Consider the following 20,451-nt stretch of genomic DNA (forward strand, 5'->3'; position numbering starts at 1 on the left):
CAAAGCCATAAAAAGGCACACATACACAAACAGAAGAGTTCTGAGTTTTATACTGAAAGTGTTATGAGAATGCAGATGGAGGGAGGAAAAAGGTATGCTTTACTACTTGCAGCAACGGACTCAGACTATGTGAAGAAACTTTACGGAGGATATTTCAATGTTTTTGTTGATGCATTAGGCGATGAAGGGGAGAGATGGGACTTATTTCGCGTCGTCGAGGGGCATTTTCCAGAAATGGATGAGCTTGAAAATTATGAAGCATTTGTTGTCAGTGGAAGCCCTTATGATGCTTATGGCAATGAGCATTGGATTCTCAAGCTTTGCTTACTCTTGCAAACTCTTTTTGCCATGCAGAAGAAAGTTCTTGGTATATGCTTTGGCCACCAAGTAAGTAATTCTAAAATCGTTCATCGTTATGTTTTCATTACTTCAAGATCATTCTTCGTGTATATGTATCACGTATCATGCTTTGGAGCTTGGAGCATGATTTAACTCATTCTGTCGTTCGTGTTATAGGTCTTGTGCAGAGCACTGGGAGGAAAAGTTGGGAAAGCCTACACTGGATGGGATATTGGAGTTAGAAAAATTAGAATCCTAAAGGAATTCTTGCCTTGTAACTTCCTTGAGTTAGATGAAATCCCACCAACCCTTTCAATCATTGAGTGCCATCAAGATGAGGTCTCTCTCTCTCTCTCTGTATCCGTAGGTGCCTCTGTGTGTGGATTTGTGCGTGTTTTTTTGTCACATTTCATGAAATTGACAGGTGTGGGATGTCCCTGTTGGGGCTGAAGTAATTGCATGTTCCGATAAAACTCGAGTGGAGATGTTTGCATTTGGGAACCACATTCTGGGAATCCAAGGGCATCCAGAGTATACCAAAGATATTCTCAACAATTTAATCGATCGTCTGCTGTCTAATGACTGTATAGAGGTAGAAATCGATCACCCAAAGTTTTTTATTTCTCAGTCAGTGTAACATCATTTTTTGTACTTTGTTACACAAGTATTTAGCATTCTTATGAAAATTCTTCTTATCAAAATTTATACAGAGAGGGTTTGGTGAAGATGTGAAGACACAGTTATTGATGGCGGATCCAGATAGGAAGTACTGGGAAAAAATCTGCCAACGCTTTCTCAAAGGCAGATAGAATTTTTCGAGAGTGGAATGTAATTTTTATTCCTGGCACAACAAAATCTTGTATCACAGTACCTAATTGAAGAACGGTGGAACCAAGTCGAATGCATAGATAATGTGCTTCCTTTGATGTTATAAGCGCGTATTTTAACTCAGTTTCTCTAATCCTCTAAACTTCATCATTCATGATATTTTGCCGCAATTAAATTCAAGGCCGAGGAATGAAATTTAATTGGCTCGACAAATTGAATAACATGGATTGTTTTCAAGACTCAACGTAGTTAACAATAGAGACATCTCTTTTCTCTCCCTTTTCTGTAGAACTCTTTCAGACAAGATCTTCTTCATCTTTCCTATGGGAGAGAGACCAAATCTGATCTTTCTCCATGGGAGGAAGTACTCTTTATAGTTTTTAGTTTCTCTTATTTGAATAAATCCTCTCTTAGAATTCTAATGAGAGATTCTTCTCTTCTCAAAACTCCTAGTGAGAGTTCCTTTTCTCTAAGTTGTTCTAATGAGAGTTTTATTCTCTTTTAAGTTTTCCCTTATGAGAGTTTTTTAGGTTTTTATCTTCATGAAATTTGAGATTTTGTAAATTTAGAATCTAGTTTCTCAAATATACAATTTCTCAATTATTGTCAAATCTAAATTTCTCTTTGGCCTTGAATCAGTTTTAATTAGATTTGATTATTAGCAGACATGCACTGATGTATAGGAGTACAGTGATTCATTCAGATGGAAGATATATAGAACAATCAATGTTATCTTTCTTTGTATTATTTTCTTAGATCTGTTATATCTATTGATTTCAAATCTATATGTATCTATGTCATATTTGTTTGATATATTTTCTGCCAGTAGTGCAGATTTGTTTTAATGAAATTATCTTTTCTATATACTCGATATTAAACAGAATAGTCACTCAACCTATGATTCTCTGGACTATGCAATAAGATTATAGGCAACTTCACTCACTACTAATTGATTTTGAAATTAAAGTCCAAGCTATTAAATACTTGATTCTGTGAACTGACAATTGAAATTTAGCCCTGTGGATTGTTGCAAAAGATTTTTGTGCCTCTGATATCTAATGGAACATTTTCTTAGGGGTAGAAGTGATTGAATCTTAGCCACCACCTAGTGGCGCAAACAGGGAATGGGCAGCTCCATGGCAGGGAGAACAACCTGCATTTGTGGATCTTGATTCCCAGCATGTCCAGCTTTAGCCACTAGTTAAGTTTATCCTAATTCCCATCGATATGGCCGACGAAATGCAACGTTTGTACCTTGCATGAGAAGAGAGGAATCATATTCTTTGACAAGCACAATATCTCGGGCAAAAGAACTTTGTCTTATTAATTAAACATCAAATTCTGTACAGAAAAGGAAAGCCGTTTTGGTTCTCAATATTTGGTGTCTATATGGTTTTAGTCCCTAAAGTATCAACAAAAACAAATCTTATTCTCAATATTTAGCACTTAGTACAATTTTAGTCCTTAGAGTTTTGACAAAAACAAATCTGATCCCCAAATTTTCTAATTTGAAAAAGATTAAGACAATTGGCAAATGTTTTTCAATTACTAACGCAATCAGTCACGTGTTTGTTAAATTAATTTTTTTTTTTTAAATAATGGCTAAGTTTGAAGAATAACAATAACACACGTAATGGCACGTGAGTAACTAATTAATCAAGAAATAGAATTTTTTTTTTTTTTTGTAGAACTATATACAAAAATTGAATGTTAGGTTTTTTGGCTTGGGGTGGTAGGGATAGACAAAGATAGTGGGTTCTTGATCATGAATTGATTGCTTGATTTCAATTTTGTAATTTAACAAATTTTTCTTAACTAATTAATTAGTTAGCACCTGAGATCTTATTGTTTGAAGTTAGCTATTATTTTGCTTCTTTATTTTTAAATTCATTTCAATCGATACATGACTGCATGTGACTGAATTATGTCTGTGAAAAAAATTCATGCGATGTCTTAAATCTGCTTCAAATTGGATATATATATATTTCTTGCCAATAGTTTAGGAACCAAAATTTTACTAGAGAAAATTATTACGGGCCATTACTGGTTAAGCACCAACTGCTGTTTGGATAACATTAACCAAGCCAAATGAACTAAGAAATCCACTAACAATATTATAGAGGCAGAGAAAGAATTGACACGTTATTACCTAGAAAACTAAAATGAGTAAAGACTTAGAAAATAAAATTTTTTTGGCGTCAATAGCTTTGGCATGTTGCAAATTTCATTGGTTGTGGATTTTGATTCGGAAGAGATGATTTGCATTTTCTTGCTTAAAAGAAAATTTTCTACCGTGATAACTACAGATGTAATCGAGCCGAGTAGAGCTCGAGTACTCGAGCTCGACTCGACTCACATATCCCTAGGCTCGAGCTCGATCGAGTCGAAAAAATTGATACTCGAAACTCGACTCGATGTACTCGCTCTAAGCTCGAAACTCGACTCGATAAGGCTCGATAACAAAGGGTATTTTGTAAATTCCATATAACTTATACCTATAATGGTCATTTTATAATTATAATACATATATTATTTAAATTATAAATATATTATTTAAATAACCCCGGCTCGACGAGTAGCTCGACGAGCCTCGAATCGGGGATTTTTGACTCGAAACTCGACTCGATTTTCATTCGAGCTACTCGAAACTCGGCTCGAACTCGGTCAACCCAAGTTCGAGCCAAGTCGTTGACCAAGCTACTCGCGAGTAGCTCGCGAGTAGCTTGGCTCGCGTACACCCCTAGTGACAACATTTGCTGGAAAGAGAACTAATTAATTAATTAGCTAGCTAGCCTAATTAAATATCACGTGCTAACTTGGATTTACTACAAATTAACTTGATGATAAGTAAATTAATACTTAACATCAGAAAGACAACAACAACTGAACAAATTAACATTCTTCAACTACATATATAGTCACTGTTGGAAACAGGAAGAAATTAATTATGAATCTCTCCATGGGAATTCATCCTTTTTGTGCTTTGGATACGGTACTGGCTAGGATGTTGAATCATTCTCTCCTTGATTTTTGATTGAAATACACCACAGAAAGCACCAGTTCTTGTTCATTATCATCTGCCTGCAAGATGACAAGAACATGGTATTAGCAAAATTTTCCCTATTCACCCAAAAAAAAAAATTTCTTACTATATATGACTCTCTTAGTAATAGGATATAAATTTCTCAAATTTGACATAATCCATCTTTACATTATTCATATATACGAGAAAATACAATTTTCAATATCACTATGTCTCTTGGAAATGTTGCAATTCTATGAGATTATAGTTTTCAAAATTCAATTATGAGCTAGCAAAAGTTTATGGTTAATTTTTGGGGAAGAAAAAATATAATTCAATTCAGAGTGACATCAGAGCCTGATATATATATATATATATATATATATATATATATATATATATATATATATATATATATATATGTATGTATGTATGTATAGACACACACACACACACACTCAACACACATAATTCAAGTAAGTAGGAAAAATATGGAATAAAAACTATCAATTAACAGAGCAACTAAGAATTAATGTACCGTGGGGGCAAGTTCTTCGGGATGATGTGCAGAAAAGTCTGCTTCACCAATGATACCAGCTGGATAAATTTCATGGCCAGAATGTCTAACAGCAAGATAATAACGTATGAGTTCTCGAGGATTTGGTCGGAACGTTATTCCCACAGGAAGGTTTCGCTTCCATGCATGGCCATCTTGTTCGTGATGGTCGTTGTCATGGAAAACTATAGGCAGTGATGGTTGACTTGAAGTTGAAGAAGCTGCCATGCTGAGCTCAATTTGCTGGTATTATTAGTAATCTAATTGTAATGAATAAGTTAGTCTGGTAAACGGTCAATTATGCTTGAGGGTAAAAAGGGCTTTAAATAATACTGTAGTTAATTTGTATCCTAATTGCAATCCGGATTTGGTAAGTTAAATTGTTTAAGGACTGGAATTAGATGTTCAAGAGGAAAGGAACAAAAATTTAGGATTAACGTTGTCCAGCTGTCAAGTGGAAATTGACTGGGGCCTCAAGCAGTTGATTGTAATGGTTAATTGGGCCGTGCCCGATGCTGACTTTTTGACCGCGGTTTTAGATACGTGTGCATGTATAGATTTTTGAATATTTTGAAGTATATAATTTAAAATTTTTGATAAAATTTTTAAAGTTACTGTAGATAAAGTTTTTAAAAAACTTGTAGCTGACAAACTTGCCAAAAACTTGGATCCCAAACAAGGGGTGCTGAAATACACTTCAGGACTTAATTTTTGGAAAAGTAAATTAGAAAATATATATATATATATATATATAAATGCAAAGGAAAACAATAATTGTTTGTGTTTGTATAAACATCATAGAATTTAGATATGTTAACAAGTACCAATTGTTCATTAAAAAAACTCTCTCACACACACCCATTACTTGTTAGAATTTAGGTATGTGCAATCTATATATGTATATGTATATGTATAGTTTCCATCTCATAGGTTGTTAGATTTTTGAATAAACGATTATGTTTCACATTAGTTCGAGAGATGGAGAAAAAGCACTTAATATGTAAACAAGGGTTCAAAACATAATAGTTTAAGTTTTTTGGTCAGAGTTGAGTTCTTGATTTATATATTGAATTCTTTGATGAGTTCTCTAATAAAAGTGTTTCTCCCTAACAAGTGGTGTCAGAATTTGGTTGCAAGTGGATTGTTCACAAGTATTTGGATCCCAACAAGTAGTATTAGAGTTTCAAGTTGCGAGACTGGATTATTCATGGGCAAGTAAATTATTTTTAGAGTTGGACGGGTGAAAATTTTCTTCTTTGTGGTGAATCGAAATGCTAAGGAATTTGGTTAGTATTGGATTAGGTGCGCCATGGATTTGATAAAGAGTTAGGAGTTTCATATTGCGAAACTAGGCTACTGATGGGCAAGCGAATTTTTTTTTAGAGTTGAACAAGAGAAAATTCTCTTTTTGACGGTGAATCGAAATGCTAAGGAGTTTGGTTGGTATTAGACCAAGTGCACTGCAGGTTTGACAGGGAGTCTAATTGGTGTTAGATCAAAGAGGCAAGAGTTGACAGGGGTCTAGAATTCAATTTGGATGTTGAAGAAAAGTAAGTCTATGATTAGAAGAAAATGTGATCTTAAGTATTAAAGTGGGTTTGCATTGAATTTTAAAGTGGATTCGGAGAAAAACTTATAAATTTGGGTTTTAATGTGAGGGATAAACGGGATATTTGTTAGATTCATAAGTAAAGAATTATGTCTCACATTGGTTTGATTCGAGAGATGGAGAAAGAGCGCTTATATAAGTAAGGGTTCGAAACTTAATATGTTAAGTTTTTTTTATTAAAGTTGAATTCCTGATTTATATATTGGATTTTTTGATGGACTCTCTAAAAATCTTTAATGATTCACAAGTACTTGAATCCCAACATAGGTAGGGGGCACCATTAAAATGTACTTTAGGAGTTAATTTTTGGAAAGTTAAAATTAATTAGAAAAATGTGTAAATGCAAGGAAAAATAATAATCACTAGTGTATATACACGTAATAGAATTTAGATGTGTTAACACAAGTGTCCAATGTCTATTGCCCACCCATTAGAAAAACTCACACACACATACACGTACAACCGAACGGTGCTAGACATCTATACTTATCCTTGTGAATTTTGATAACCGAGCGAACGGTGTGTGCATATTTTTCATGCGAGACACAGACCTCGAGAGCGCAGATGTGGTGACTCCAGTGTTTATTTTTAGCCACTTTGTAAAACTGGCAACTTGAAGATTTTAGTCAGAAAAGTATCGTATAAGTTGTTTTGTTCCCAGGCTGGTCTAAAAGAAACCACTGGTTAAAAAGTTGTCCACTCGATGGATTTGATTTTGATCATGTATTGGAAAAAAGATAGAACATATCAAAGATCCTCTTGATTCAAAGAAAAAAAAAAAGTTTAACTGCACGTAATGTTGCTATCAGAGAGCGTCAAAGGCTTTTCAAAGAATTTCTAAAAGAACAAAGCTTCACTATTTTATGTATCGTCTGTGAATCTTTCTAAAGTGGGACTAGCAAATAAATCACTGTTACAATGAGCAGATCCACCAGGGGCGTTGCGTTGAAAAAGCAAAAGAAAATGGCGCATCCCACAACATAAATAAGGTTGTGGAATGTTGAGATTTAGTGGAAAAGAATTGTATTTTCTTCGTTTAACTGAACAATATGATGACAAAGATATACATACACCAATAGTGGCCCTATAGGGAAATGGGCAGTGTTAATCATACTTTACGATGGCTAAACAAGACGTGGCTGTTCTCTTGCGTTTGGAACCCCAGCAAAAGTCCACTTTGCAAATCTTTTTTTTGGTCCCCAGATAGCCTTGGCAGTTTGAAGCTCCACAGTGGCACCTAACCTCTGGCCCGAATTGTATGAATCTGAGAAGCATATGCATAAGTTTTTACAATGCTAAGCAGCAGAGCATAAGTGGTTAGCTGATTCTCCAAGATAAAATCATTCCTACCAAAGAATGGCTACAGGGAATTAGCCCTGACACTTGCACCAACTAGCAAAACCTTTTCTTGAAGATGCTTTATTTGAGATGGTGTAGAGCACTAGACTAGAGTGTAAATTAAATTGAAAGGAGAACTAGTAATTGCAGAAGAAAGTCTCACTGCAAATTGAGTAACACAAAATGAAAGGACTTTTTAAGTAAATGAAATTCCCTGCAAATTGGGTAAAGAAACTGCATTAAGACTCATCCCCAAACTGAGTTAAACAGCAAGGAGAAGTCCCTGGTAAACGGAAAACTCCAGATTCCAGCTATATCCAATATCTGTCTCATTGAGGCATACCCTCCATATCAATTTTCTCTATGTTAGGAGCAGTAGTAGCAATTTTTGCATCAGCCAATTTTATTAATAGCCAAATCAGCGGCCTTTGAAGATTTTCCTTAACAGACAAAATCAAAAATATAATCATACCAACGAAGTCATACCGATAATCATAGGTAAGCGGTTCTCCAACTTCAATAGTTCGAGAAGCAAAGACACCAACACGAGTCTCCCCTTCAACCTGCCTTCAGCAAATGCATCAATTTTAAAGTCAGCACACACACATCATAATAAGACAATTTCCGTATAAAGACCAAAAAGAGTTCTTCACTGCACTTTTAGTGATGAGAATCAGGTTAATCAACAAAATGTCCATAGGATCATCGGGTCCAGCACCATATGACTTAATTCCCAAAAAGGGTGCTGTCATTTCATCGAAGCACTTGATTTAATACTTGACACAGAAAATGGTTAATAAATGTTAGATCCCAAGCATTTCAGCCATTGTTTCAACGGAGAGTATAATGGACACAAAAGGTTCCAACTGTGTTCATCTTTTTGCTTCAAGCTTGGTTCCTCGCAATTATAAGACTATCAAATTTTCCAGCATATGTCCAACTAAACAAGCTAAAAATTGTGAGAGGCAAGTAAACTGACTACAAGGATAAGCAAGCCGTTAGATTCCCATTGTCAGACAACCTAAAAAGGCTCATTGTGTTTTCTTAGAAAGAGTAAAATTAATACAAAATAATTAGGTGATTTAGATCAACTTACAAACTCGTAGCATCTGAAAACGATCAATATGAATAATCTGAAAAGTATAACCAAAAAAATTAGAAGTTCATTTCACTTACCATTTTTCTAATTTACAATTTGGATTGCAGCTATGGTTCAGAAAACGAGAAGAATTTCCCTTAAATGTTGCATCAATTGTAAAGTCCTTCCGAATTTCACACATGTAGAAGTTCTTGACTTCTTTGAACTTCATCTCCCATAGTCTTTGCTCGCATAAAGCATCATTTATAACTGTAACATGTTAAATGTGTATCAATTTTAGAAATGATATGCGAATCTTCCTGATAGTCTAGATGAGGATTCAAAGTTCTGTGGACAGTCATAGAAAAATAAAATACCAACTGTTCTGCACTTTCAAAAGCATAAGTATGTTTGCAATATGATAAACCATTAGTAGCTACATTACAACTCAAATACCATTAAAAAGAGGAAGGCTAGTACTGCTTGCTATTGTATTATGTAGAATGCTGCAGTTCTTTTGTCTGGAGTTATATTACAGAGAAACAAATGGAATTCCCTGTGAAGAATGTTAAACTCATTTAGTGAGGACCCTTGGAAAGCTACACCTACCTCCTTTTTGCCTGAATGTTCGAGGGCCAATTCTCTGAAATATTTGCCTGAAGATAAAGGGCCAATTTCAGCCCAGTGTGGAATTTCAAAAGTTAAGGGTGAGAGTTGCCAGTGTGCATTTGACACTCTAGTTAGGGTACAAAATAGGGTTCCTAGAAACTGTTTCTGTATGGTTAGCCAGGATCAACATCTGGCAACTAAGTCTATACAAGTACTGGGGGATCTCGCACCACTCATCTTTCTTATTTCACCAATGGGAGGGACCTTAGGATCTTTACACCAAGTATTCTTCATCTGGGCTTCTTCTGTTCATCTCCTCATAAACAGTCAAGCCACCATGGTTTTTATCTAGACAAATATCTTTTGTAGATAGAGTTCAATAGATATTGATACTTTGCAACCATTCCAATTTTGGAGGACTAGTGAGAATGTTCAGCTGCTAGCACATAGCTTCTGCGGCTTGACTAGTTAAAATGTTCATGCCTTCTCAAATTCTATCAATGCTCAAATGTTAACAGGCCAATGACTACCAAGTTCTGAGGTAGGATCATTATGTCTTTTTCTTCTGGGAAGTCAACATTATTCGGAAACAGCCAGATGCACTAAGCGAAACAAATTATCCTCGGAAAATGAGGCAGCAGATAAGATGATAGACATTTTAATAGCACTACTTTCAGAACTATAAAGGATTATGGTACAAAAGAATATGCTTAGCTACAAAATTCTACAGCTTTAAGATGCACAAGTCTAAGAAGCCTTAAGAAGGACAGCAGAAGTCTACCTTAAGGTATAATGAAGATGACATAGACACCGAAGGAGAGATTGGTACCATAATTACTCTAAAAACTTACAACATTATTTGTCAGTCAACTAGCCTTTTTCCTAGAAAGAGATAGAAGAATCGTGATGAAGATAGCAGTTTAGAAAGCTTCGGTACTCAAAAAACCAAGCAAATTACCTTCCCCAACATATTCAATTATAAAGTCATCTTTGTTAATTGCTTCAGCAGCTACAACACCCCAACCACAAAGTGCAGTCTAACATGGAACAACAAATATTGTATTAATTGGAGAAGAGTTGAAACAAGAAAACACAATTGAGCTGTTAAGGAAGTAATATAAGTGCATCAAGAGTCAAAAGATAAATTTCACCTTGACAATACTGATCTTTTTCTCTTTTCTGAATGGCCTGTTGGTGCACATATCAGAACAACGACAAGCCTTTGAGCAGCTGATGGACTGAACCCTGTTGCGTTGCAAGTTTATGGAATTAACATATCAGGCACATGCCAGAATGTAGAAACTAAAACAGATACGTTATTTAAAAGTGTGTCTATTAAGTAAGACAACTGCTCATGAGGAGCATTGGTATGATCAGTAGTTCACACACTACATCGATAAATCCAGAAAAGGTCAACTAGACCAATTGAAATGAACTTCTGTTGCCATTTTATAAATGATCATAATTTGATCCATCAGTTCTATTTTAAGGAGTTCATGCTATATAAATTAGGCAAACTACTACCCTCATTCATGTGTTTCTAAGAAGTTTTGGGTAATCCAACATTTTATGGCAGCAAATTATTGCATTTTGAAATTGGAAAAGGATTTGACCTCCTGAAGTTGCCCTTTAATTAATTTTTTCTTCTAAGATGACCCTCAGGTCTTTCTGGTACATAATCTTCATGCAATTTGTTTCCAAAAATTACTCACCGGTAATAGGTATTATGTATTTAGGGGCTCATAATCTAACAAAATCAGGCACACAACAAAATATTGAGGATTTTCAAAAACATGATTTCTGTCCTAGACACAATACACTAATGCTTTCAGAGATATCTATTGCTGACAATGAATTTCAAAGCATATTTCACTTGAAGACCTGCTAGTATTTCTCTAAGATGATCAAGCCAGATCGAAATTTTCACCAGATAAATGAAATTTTAAAATACCAAAGTCATATTATAGCATCACTGCTGGCTTTATAAAGCATCTGAAACCATATAAGTTAAGTCCAAGATAAGCACAATGAAGTACATTTTCTTATCAATTTTCCTTTTTCTGCTTTCCTAGTCATCTTTGCTATGAACATATCCTTCACATATTCTGTGCTAGATCCTTTCTTGCCAAAAGAGAGTCAAATCGTATGTGCAATTGGAAAACAGTCTCCTACTCTGCATGAAACTTATACAAATATATCGTTGTGCCTTAAGAACCTGCCAAAGTATGTTTCAAATGATACACCAATAATGTTAAAGCTCAATTTGCTTGACTAGTTGGTCTTAAGTGAGGCTTAGCCCTGAGAACATTGATGCTAGTTATGTTTTAAATTCACTTCAATTTCAAATAGGTTGCCAAGTCTAGTAATTTTTCAGTTAAGATGTCTAGTTCAGCTTAACCTAGCCAACTCGAGATGATCTCCAAGAAATCCAGTTGACTTTGTTGATCATATTCTATCCTAGATTTTGCCAGCAAGTAGACACAGACACACAGGAGCATTGTAGTTATATCATAGAACACAAAGTTGCTTTTGACTGAAGACAAGGTAGCATTTTACAGCTCATACTATCAATTCATAACTACTTTATGATGCTAGATAACTCATATTTGGAGTCAAATTGAAACCAAATGCAATCAGCTGAGAAAATACAGTACCTACAGACACAATCCTCGGCACACTCAGTAGAACAGCAATTCGTGCATCCGATGTCAACATCAGCATTGTCTCTCTTTTTCTTAACAAGGTACATATCTACTTAGTTAAGTTCATACAACCAGGATTAGTACAAAAGAGAAACACAAATCTCTTTCATCAACAGCACAGCCAAAATGGCCAAAACACTCAACTGTAAAAAGTTCATTAGCCAAGCAACAACAAAATCTTTGCATGCATAGGATACTTCGCCTGATGTGGACATAAGAGGGTGGCTCCAATTTATGCTCTATCGTATCTTTCCAACTTATGTCAATCTTGAACTCCTCTTCACGGTATGGTATAGGTAATTGACAGAATACCTCCTGACATGTTTAAAGGCAAAATAACGTATTAGATGATCTATATTATTAAAACATTCCCTGAAGTTGTTCTCATTTGATGAACAACAAAGAAAGATAATCTAAAAGTCTAACCTCCATGTTATTCGCTGGAACTCTTTGCTGTTTATAAAAAAGATACGTAAGTCCAGTCAGCCAGCCTAATCCATCAAAAATAAGAATCAAGCTATAACAGAAACATAAATTCTGCAAAAGTTAGCAAAAAAGGATAAATAATTTTGATGGCATAGTCCATTTCAATGTGAAAACCAGAAATTTGCTTGTTAAATGGTAAAAAGAAGTTGTAATGAATAGGAAACTGTACAAAGGAAGCAACATCTCAACATACATCCAGTTAGATGCAGAAGTGCCTCACCCAGAAAGTATGATAAATTGTTCTGGCAAAATTTTGAAAGAAATTGCTAAAAGGGGGAAAATCATTAAAAAAAAAAAAGTAGAGAAAAGAAAGATGACTAAAAGATCAACCTGTCTGTTAAAATACAGGAAGACCGAGAATCGATTTTTTTTCCTTGAGTCAAGGGGCAAAAATGTTGTCCAAGACATGAGCCTCAAAATCTTACAAGCAACAGCTTGCAATGAGTGCACTGTCTAGTTCCTATGAAAAAGGAAAAAATTCCTTTTCACCGTCCAAGAAACAAATGAATACAAAAGTGAGCATGCAGTATTAGTAAAGAAATGTAAATGAAGTGAATTTTCTCATCGTCACTCAAACATCTGTACATGAACAAACATCAAAAAAGTACCTTTATGACAATTAAGTTTAACCAAGAATCATTTCTTTCTCTCCTCATCCAGATAGGAAATTTTCCATTGATATACCTACATAGCTGCCACATTCTTGGAAATGACTGGACCCAGGTTCCAACAAATTTTTTGGTTTTCCAGCTAACTTCCAACATGGGCATGCCAAGAGGACATTTATTCGGTTTAAACCTTCTTCAGATGATGATATGCCCTTTACAACAACCTCTCTTTTTATTTACGACCATCTTTCCCATCAGTAATGAAAGCAAGAATACTTTTATCTTGTCAAATTTTAGATTGGACACCTAGATGCATGTTCTATATATTTCTGTCATATAAATAACACCCAAGGGTAATCACACAGAAGGAAAGATCCATTTTGGCTCCCTCATGGTTATTTTAGAGCTTCCACGGTGTTAAATATAAATGCTTTCAAAATTACAGCCATTACTGCTGAAGATCAAAGACAGTGACTCAAAAGAAATTTCTGAAGGTCTTCAATTTTTTCCTGCGAATCAGAGATTTACATAATGACTTCATGTTACATAGAAGGTGGCACCTTGCAAGTTGCATTTCACTCTAGTAAATAGACCACAACAGACTAAGAAATGACACCAGGCAACAGATGGAGAATACAAGAAAAGGGAAACCATATTGAAGAAGGAAGAATTGACCTCGCTGTCACTGTGCCAATCATTAGGATGTCTCCAACAAATCATTTGACCCTCTTGACTAGGATGATAGATTATATCCTTTGGAAATGCCGCACACTTCAGGTGTGAAGCCATATGACATCTTGTACAGCGTAACAAGTGGATTTTATCTTTGCATAGGAAACAAGCCTATTCCAGCGAAGAATGGCAAAAATATAACCAATGCTGCAGCATCAATAACTTAAACAAAGAGAAAGAAAACTTATCTTCTCAAAGAGGGAGTTCATTGCTGTAAAAGCAGACATGACAATTATATGAAACTATAACAAGATACCAATCCTGTTTGAAACTACAGAAAAAGTTAACAGGGAGATTTCAGCAAAGAACTCCATGAAGTACTAAAACATGGAAACATCTTATGTCAATTCATAATCAATGTCCATCCTTTCTCAGGACTCTATGCAATTACTACTAAAATCCAATCACTCTACACACTGCAAAAGTTTATGACCATGCTTATAGCATCTTTCATCCCACAAAAGATGCAACATTGGGAAATGACATCAAAGATCCAGAGCAAAACTAGCTAAAGCTTGAATTCCATGACTAGGTTTTTGTCAAACAAGAATAAGAAACTGGAGCATGAAGATGCTTTATATGAAGTCCAGTGGAATGGAAGAGATCAATTTAACTGAGAAAAACATATCAATGAGCAACTTCAAATATTGGGGAAATAGGAATGAGTAATCAGCAATAGACAACGAGCATAAACAGGACTGGTAACAGTCACAAAAGCATTCCAATTATAGAAGCTTCAGCTGAAGGAGAAACTTACATGCTGAGGGCACTTGAATGGTTTTAAGGATGAGAACCGAAGCCTTTCTATGGCACACTTTAAATGATATACCTCCTGACAACTACGAACAGAGCATAATATCTCCTCCTCCGGGAACACACAGCTTTTGCAAACACGACATTCAACCTGAGACGAATGATCAGGAAAATACTAAATTTATCCAGAACAATAAATTGTTTACTGGAAAAAAAATACAAATAATAGCCATCTATGGTATTGCCAAACTAGGAAATGATCACAGAAACCGAGATTCTTGATTGCAGTTTATACAATACTGAATCTAATGCTAGTGACAGGATGAGAATTTCAAGACAAATGAAAGTAATCTTAGTTCCTCTATGCTGCTTGATGAGACTTAAATCTGCCTGTATACCATATGTTATGCAACCTTCTTGAAAAAACATTCAGATCAGAGTAGGTTAATTGTTATGCTACCGTATTCCACATCAGCATAAAGTCACCATTCCAAGTTGAAGCCTTGAGTTTATATTCTCTCTCGACAACGGCAATCTAGATACCTGTAATTTTTTCTAGGAAGTGCTTGAGCATGGTTGGGATATTTTATGAAGTGGAAAAAAATGTGAGAGAGAGAAAAAATACCATCAAAGTTTCCCTTACATTTCTTTTTTCCAGAATAGTCATCCTCAATAATTGTCAAAATTGAGTTAATGTTTTGTGGAACTTCCACGATGGAAACTTCATCAGCAAAGAGCCAAGATAACTACTTTCACTGCAGCAATCAATCAATAGAAGTTTATTCTTGTAATCTCAACCAAAAAGCGTTGAGGCAAATCAAAGGTGCTCAGTACATAAGGTGGGGAAAGAAACTGATTCATCCAATTCGGATAAAGGCAAGGAACAATTATACACCACAAACAAGAAACTCTTTTAAAAGGGAAGACCATGCAGCTAAAAAAATTTATGTTGTCAACCTCTATTTGCAATTCATCCCTCGACAAGCATGAACTTATGGAGCTAGCATGTCAGTTACAAAACATGGAAGACAGAATTTCCATGTGTTTTATCTGAATTCCAACTCAGGACCAGGCACCATGAAGCCAGATTCAAGACTTAGCTGTCACTGTACATCACCGCAATCTGGTTTATAAAGTCAGTTACATATGACGACATTGCTCATAATTTCAACTTAACACTTCAAACAAGTAACCAGAATATGCCACACCCACTCTCCCAGATAACAAAACCCTTTTATTTCGAGAACCAAAAAAGTGAGAAACAAACTCACTGACAATATAACCCTTCAACTCAGCTCACATAGAACAATAACGTCAAAAGTCTCGAGATTTAGCAACTATTTAACTAACATTTCGAAAAGCGTTGCGCAAACAATTAATAAAGTCATCCCTTTCGATCAATACCACAAAGTACCACCAAGAATACTTCCAAACTAAAAACTGCTACAAAAATTAACCAAATTTAAAGAGCAATTACCATTCTTGGAGCATGAACAAGAAAGGGCAAGTAGCATCTATGCTCAGAAGCCCCAGAATCAATCCTCCTCTGAACCCAATCTTTCACATGCTCTATCAAGCTCTTATTCCCACCCATTTCAGCACCTGAGCAGATCCTCATAGCACTAATCCCATCGCTGCCACTTCCATTGCTAGGATTTTCCAACTCTCCCTGCTCTCTTACCTCGCCCTTCTTCTTGCTGACTTCCCACAGGGAATTGGGGTTCAGGATTTTCAAATTGAGGAGATTCTCAGCTCCATTCGTGATGGATTTAATGGGATTGGAGCTGGGAACAATGGGTAGTAAAGCTGGTGAGGAAAATATGGATGGTGGGTCTAAATCAGGCATTGTTTCCGGGTAGAAAAAAATGGGTTATCTTGGCAGTGGAGAGAGATTTCGGAATTTAGCTTAGGCGGTAAGGTGGGATGGGTGGGGTGGGTAGGGCGGAGGGGGGCGGGGGGTAGGGGTTTTGGTAGAGGAGACACTGTTGTGGGAGTTTTGGGCGGGAAAGATGAATTTTTGTTACTTCCTTTTTGGGGGGAAAAGGAATTGTACAGAACTTCCAGAAGGAATACTACTTTTATTTGTACTTTTATTTATACTACAAAACTAGTGCATATTATTTCGGATTCTTGAATGTATATGCATGAAACCAGCAGCCTTTGACAACCACTACTACTGACTTAAAGTTATAAAGTTGGATGGAAAGTCAAAAATCTAAATTTTACTTTTCATTATTTTACTATTATAAATGACTTTTTCTAATTTTATATCGGTGCGTAGTATACTCGTCTGATTGAATAATACTGTTTTACTATTATAAATGACTTTTTCTAATTTTATATCGGTGCGTAGTGTACTCGTCTGATTGGATAATACTGTAGTTCCGTCACCGTCAATTTTCAATTGATCAAACTGCACTTTTTTTTTTCCTGCATAAAATTGTTTGTCTTTTTACTTCTTCAAGGAATCCTTCAAACAATCACAACCAATTATGAGATTTAAAGTACAACTAAAAGAGATTAAATTCGCACAAAGAGATCAAATCACTTGCTAAAATCGATCGTTTCATGCATGAATAGACGACAAATACTCTGCCAAACAAACTAGTGAAACTCGACAAGCAAACAAACTTCAACTAGATAATATATCCATTGTTAAATGTAAACTTAATATTTTTAAAAAAAAAAAAAAAAAAAACCTATTTCCTAACCCTAATTCTATAACAGATAGAAAATCCCTCCCAGGAGGTCAGTCGACGACTAAACTGAAAGAATTGTGCATTCTGCCGGAGATTGTGATACCATTGAGGCTGTATCAGCACTCCAAAACCGAAGCCTTATATCTTCACAAGACAAGTTGATGGTCTTTGTCCATTGCTTCTTGTTTTCCCCTTTAGATGATTTATCCTCAACGCTAAGAGAACCCCATATACCTACGTTGATTACAAAGGTTTGTTTCGACCCTCTATCATCCATTATGGAATCGGCTACCCATCCATCAACAGAAAACGTTGGAAAAGCCACCTCCAGCATCCTCTCCCTCCCGGGCGCTTCGCGAAAAGGCTTCACCATTGTCGATGAAAAAATTCTTCCATTGTGTGCAAGATAAACCTGCATGAACCCGTAGTTGAATGCCAGGTTTCTCGAGGGGTTTGCGGCAAGGAGAGAAACGTTCCAATTGGCATTGATTTGAGCATTGGTGACAATAAAATTAGACATGGAGGCAGAGTGAATTTCAAAACTAGGAACTTCAAGATTGTTAACATAATTATCTTTACCGTCTTCAACGTAAAGAACTGTTAGACAGATGATTACACAATAAAAAACGAGGAGGAGCCAGCAACCACAAACTGCAACGACTAGCTCAGGAGTTTGCGGTGAATATTGGTTCACTTTACCGTTATCGTCAGCTGGGATGTCTTGGCTGTCACAACCCAGGACGTCGATAGTAATCATACTATGCTCCCATCTCCTGTCGCTGTCTGAATTTTGATGATCATCGGACTCGCGGGGCAATCTTCTATTTGCTATTTTAGCCATATTTAATGTAAGCAAAATAAATGGTACGGAAAAGAAGAACAAAGAATGATTTCTGCTACGTAGAAACGGAAATCATATGGTAACACCTATTTATACAGTGGCGTTTCCAAAATCCAAAGCAGACGTAGGCTTGGATGCCAACTCTATTTTAATAGGAATTTGAGGTTCTATAGGTATCCGGTTGTGGGTTGCTTCCAGGAAAAAGAAACATCCTCACTTTTTGCTCAATTTCCCATCAATTTTCAAGTATTTGTGTCGTACGTCATGGCTAAAAGTTCCGTTTATTTGTATCGAATTATGTAGCTCAAACTCCAAATATTGATGACCAAATCAAACAAAATCAAATTGTTGTTTTGACAAAAAAAGAATAATAAAATCAAATTATTGATAGAAAAATGTTGCTACTACTAAATCCCATCTGTCTGATAAAGAATTTTATTTCCCTCAAAAAAAAAATTAGAGTATAGACATTGTCCACAACTCTCATCAGTGAAAATATGTTTGGCACCATGACATGCATTGTCTATAGTATGTGCACAGTTTTCCAAAACAGATAAATACCATATGCTAAAGCTTGATTTGTGAGTTGCAATTGCAAATATCATAGCTGCTTTATTCATCCCTATCTATCTTAAATCACTGCTAGATTTCCTGAGTAGAGTTAAGGTACTTCTCCGATAGTAGTTCTTTAGATTCAAGCAAATAAACAGTTTCAACATTAAATTTAGAATAAAGGGATATTTCTTAAAAGTTAAACTGTAAAGTAATTAAAAACACACCTGACATTGTATTAGAGAAATTTGTCTTATAAAAAGGCCAAAAAAATAAATAAACCATTAAAATGAGAAAAGGAAAATTTTTGAGGGGTGGACCGCCTAGTGAGATCATTGGATTGGATCGCATCAATTACGTTGTACATTTTAAGGCCCTGGATTGGCTGAGCTGGATTCAGGATCACCATCATATTTGATATCACATCTTCCCATCAACAATGGACATGCTAAGCTGATCAGATCAAGTCCATCTGTGGCGTCATTTGTCGAAGGAGGCCGGTATCCCTGATCCGGAGTAGGGATGACAATGGGGGCGGCACCCGCCCCGCGGGGGTACAAATGAGGCGGGAGATGGGGCGGGCTGGGGGCAAAATATTTACCCCCGCCTTAAAACGGGGTGGGGGATGGGGCAACATACACCCACCCCATCCCTCACCTCGTCCTCCGCATAAAAAAAATATATATATATATATATAAATATATAAAAGTAACAAAATCCCTAACTGTTCAAGGTATTTTTAATTAGTGTTTGGGAATTCTTCTTCTCTCCTGTTAGTTCTAAAAAATGCTTGGACATACGAGGAGAGTTTTGCTTTTCGTATAGGCTTGCTTCTAATTTTTTTTGCTTCATGTACTAGGCTTTTGTGTGCATAAATGTCTAAGTTGTTCAATCCTTTTAGATAGCCATGAATATAACTTATTATGGTGGGGGGCATCTTTAGCTAATTAGTTTAAGAGACCTGTGAATGCTATTACTTAATGGGAAAAGTTCTATGTTATTGTAAAGCTATGCTGTGGTTTTGGATATGAATATCTGGCATCTTATGTACTAATACTCGTTTTACGGCAATTAAATGGTTTAAGATTTTAGTATTATATATATAAAAAAAAAGATAGCCATGGATTTATGTATAATGCTGAAATAACTCTAAATGATATATTTCGGTCAGGAGATGGGTTGGTAATTGAAAAGTCAAATATACATAGAGGGCCAATCAAGCGCAACCTAATAAAAAATTCAGTAAATTATTGTAAATGAACATTTTATGATAAATTAATTTCGTTTCTCGCGGAGAACCGCGAGGGACCACAGGGGAAATGGGGCGGGGGCGGGGACGGGGCGGGGGACGGGGGGCAAGGGATGGGGAATGGGGCGGGGGACGGGAGGAGTTATTTGACAATGGGACGGGGGATGGGGGAAGGAACCCCCGCCCCACCCCCGCCCCATTGCCATCCCTAATCCGGAGCCCTCCCATGAGACTTATTAACTTACGTTATGTGTCTCTAAGGATGACAACATGGTTTGGCGTAGGAAATTTCATAATGAAAATTAGATTTATTCCAATAGTTATTAAACCCGACCTGGCAGAAAGACGGTCGATGGGTCATTGGTTGAATCATTAAGTATTAATTTAATGTTTGTAAATATAAATAGTAATCTTAATACACATAAAACATCTAATAAAGTACTTTTAGAT

The 20,451-nt window shown here is 35.9% G+C and overlaps 2 protein-coding genes across 2 annotated transcripts; one reads left to right on the top strand and one right to left on the bottom strand.

Moving 5' to 3' along the window:
• The first annotated feature begins 15 nt into the window (after positions 1-15).
• Positions 16-1,273, top strand: LOC113691471 (gamma-glutamyl peptidase 5-like). The gene is made up of 4 exons (XM_027209613.2): positions 16-387; positions 517-678; positions 764-931; positions 1,050-1,273. Exons 1-4 carry the CDS (start codon positions 64-66, stop codon positions 1,146-1,148), a joined length of 753 nt encoding a protein of 250 aa, XP_027065414.1. The 5' UTR covers positions 16-63; the 3' UTR covers positions 1,149-1,273.
• Positions 1,274-7,177: 5,904 nt separating this feature from the next.
• On the bottom strand, positions 7,178-16,581 carry LOC113692124 (histone-lysine N-methyltransferase ASHR3-like). Its single transcript, XM_027210487.2, has 11 exons — positions 16,138-16,581; positions 14,665-14,811; positions 13,851-14,018; positions 12,508-12,534; positions 12,279-12,396; positions 12,034-12,130; positions 10,531-10,624; positions 10,338-10,416; positions 8,869-9,040; positions 8,179-8,259; positions 7,178-7,618 (listed from the first exon to the last, which is right to left on the bottom strand). Exons 1-11 carry the CDS (start codon positions 16,504-16,506, stop codon positions 7,459-7,461), a joined length of 1,512 nt encoding a protein of 503 aa, XP_027066288.2. The 5' UTR covers positions 16,507-16,581; the 3' UTR covers positions 7,178-7,458.
• Positions 16,582-20,451: the final 3,870 nt, after the last annotated feature.

This window comes from Coffea arabica, chromosome 6c (assembly GCF_036785885.1).
Source record: "Coffea arabica cultivar ET-39 chromosome 6c, Coffea Arabica ET-39 HiFi, whole genome shotgun sequence".
NCBI lineage: Eukaryota > Viridiplantae > Streptophyta > Magnoliopsida > Gentianales > Rubiaceae > Coffea > Coffea arabica.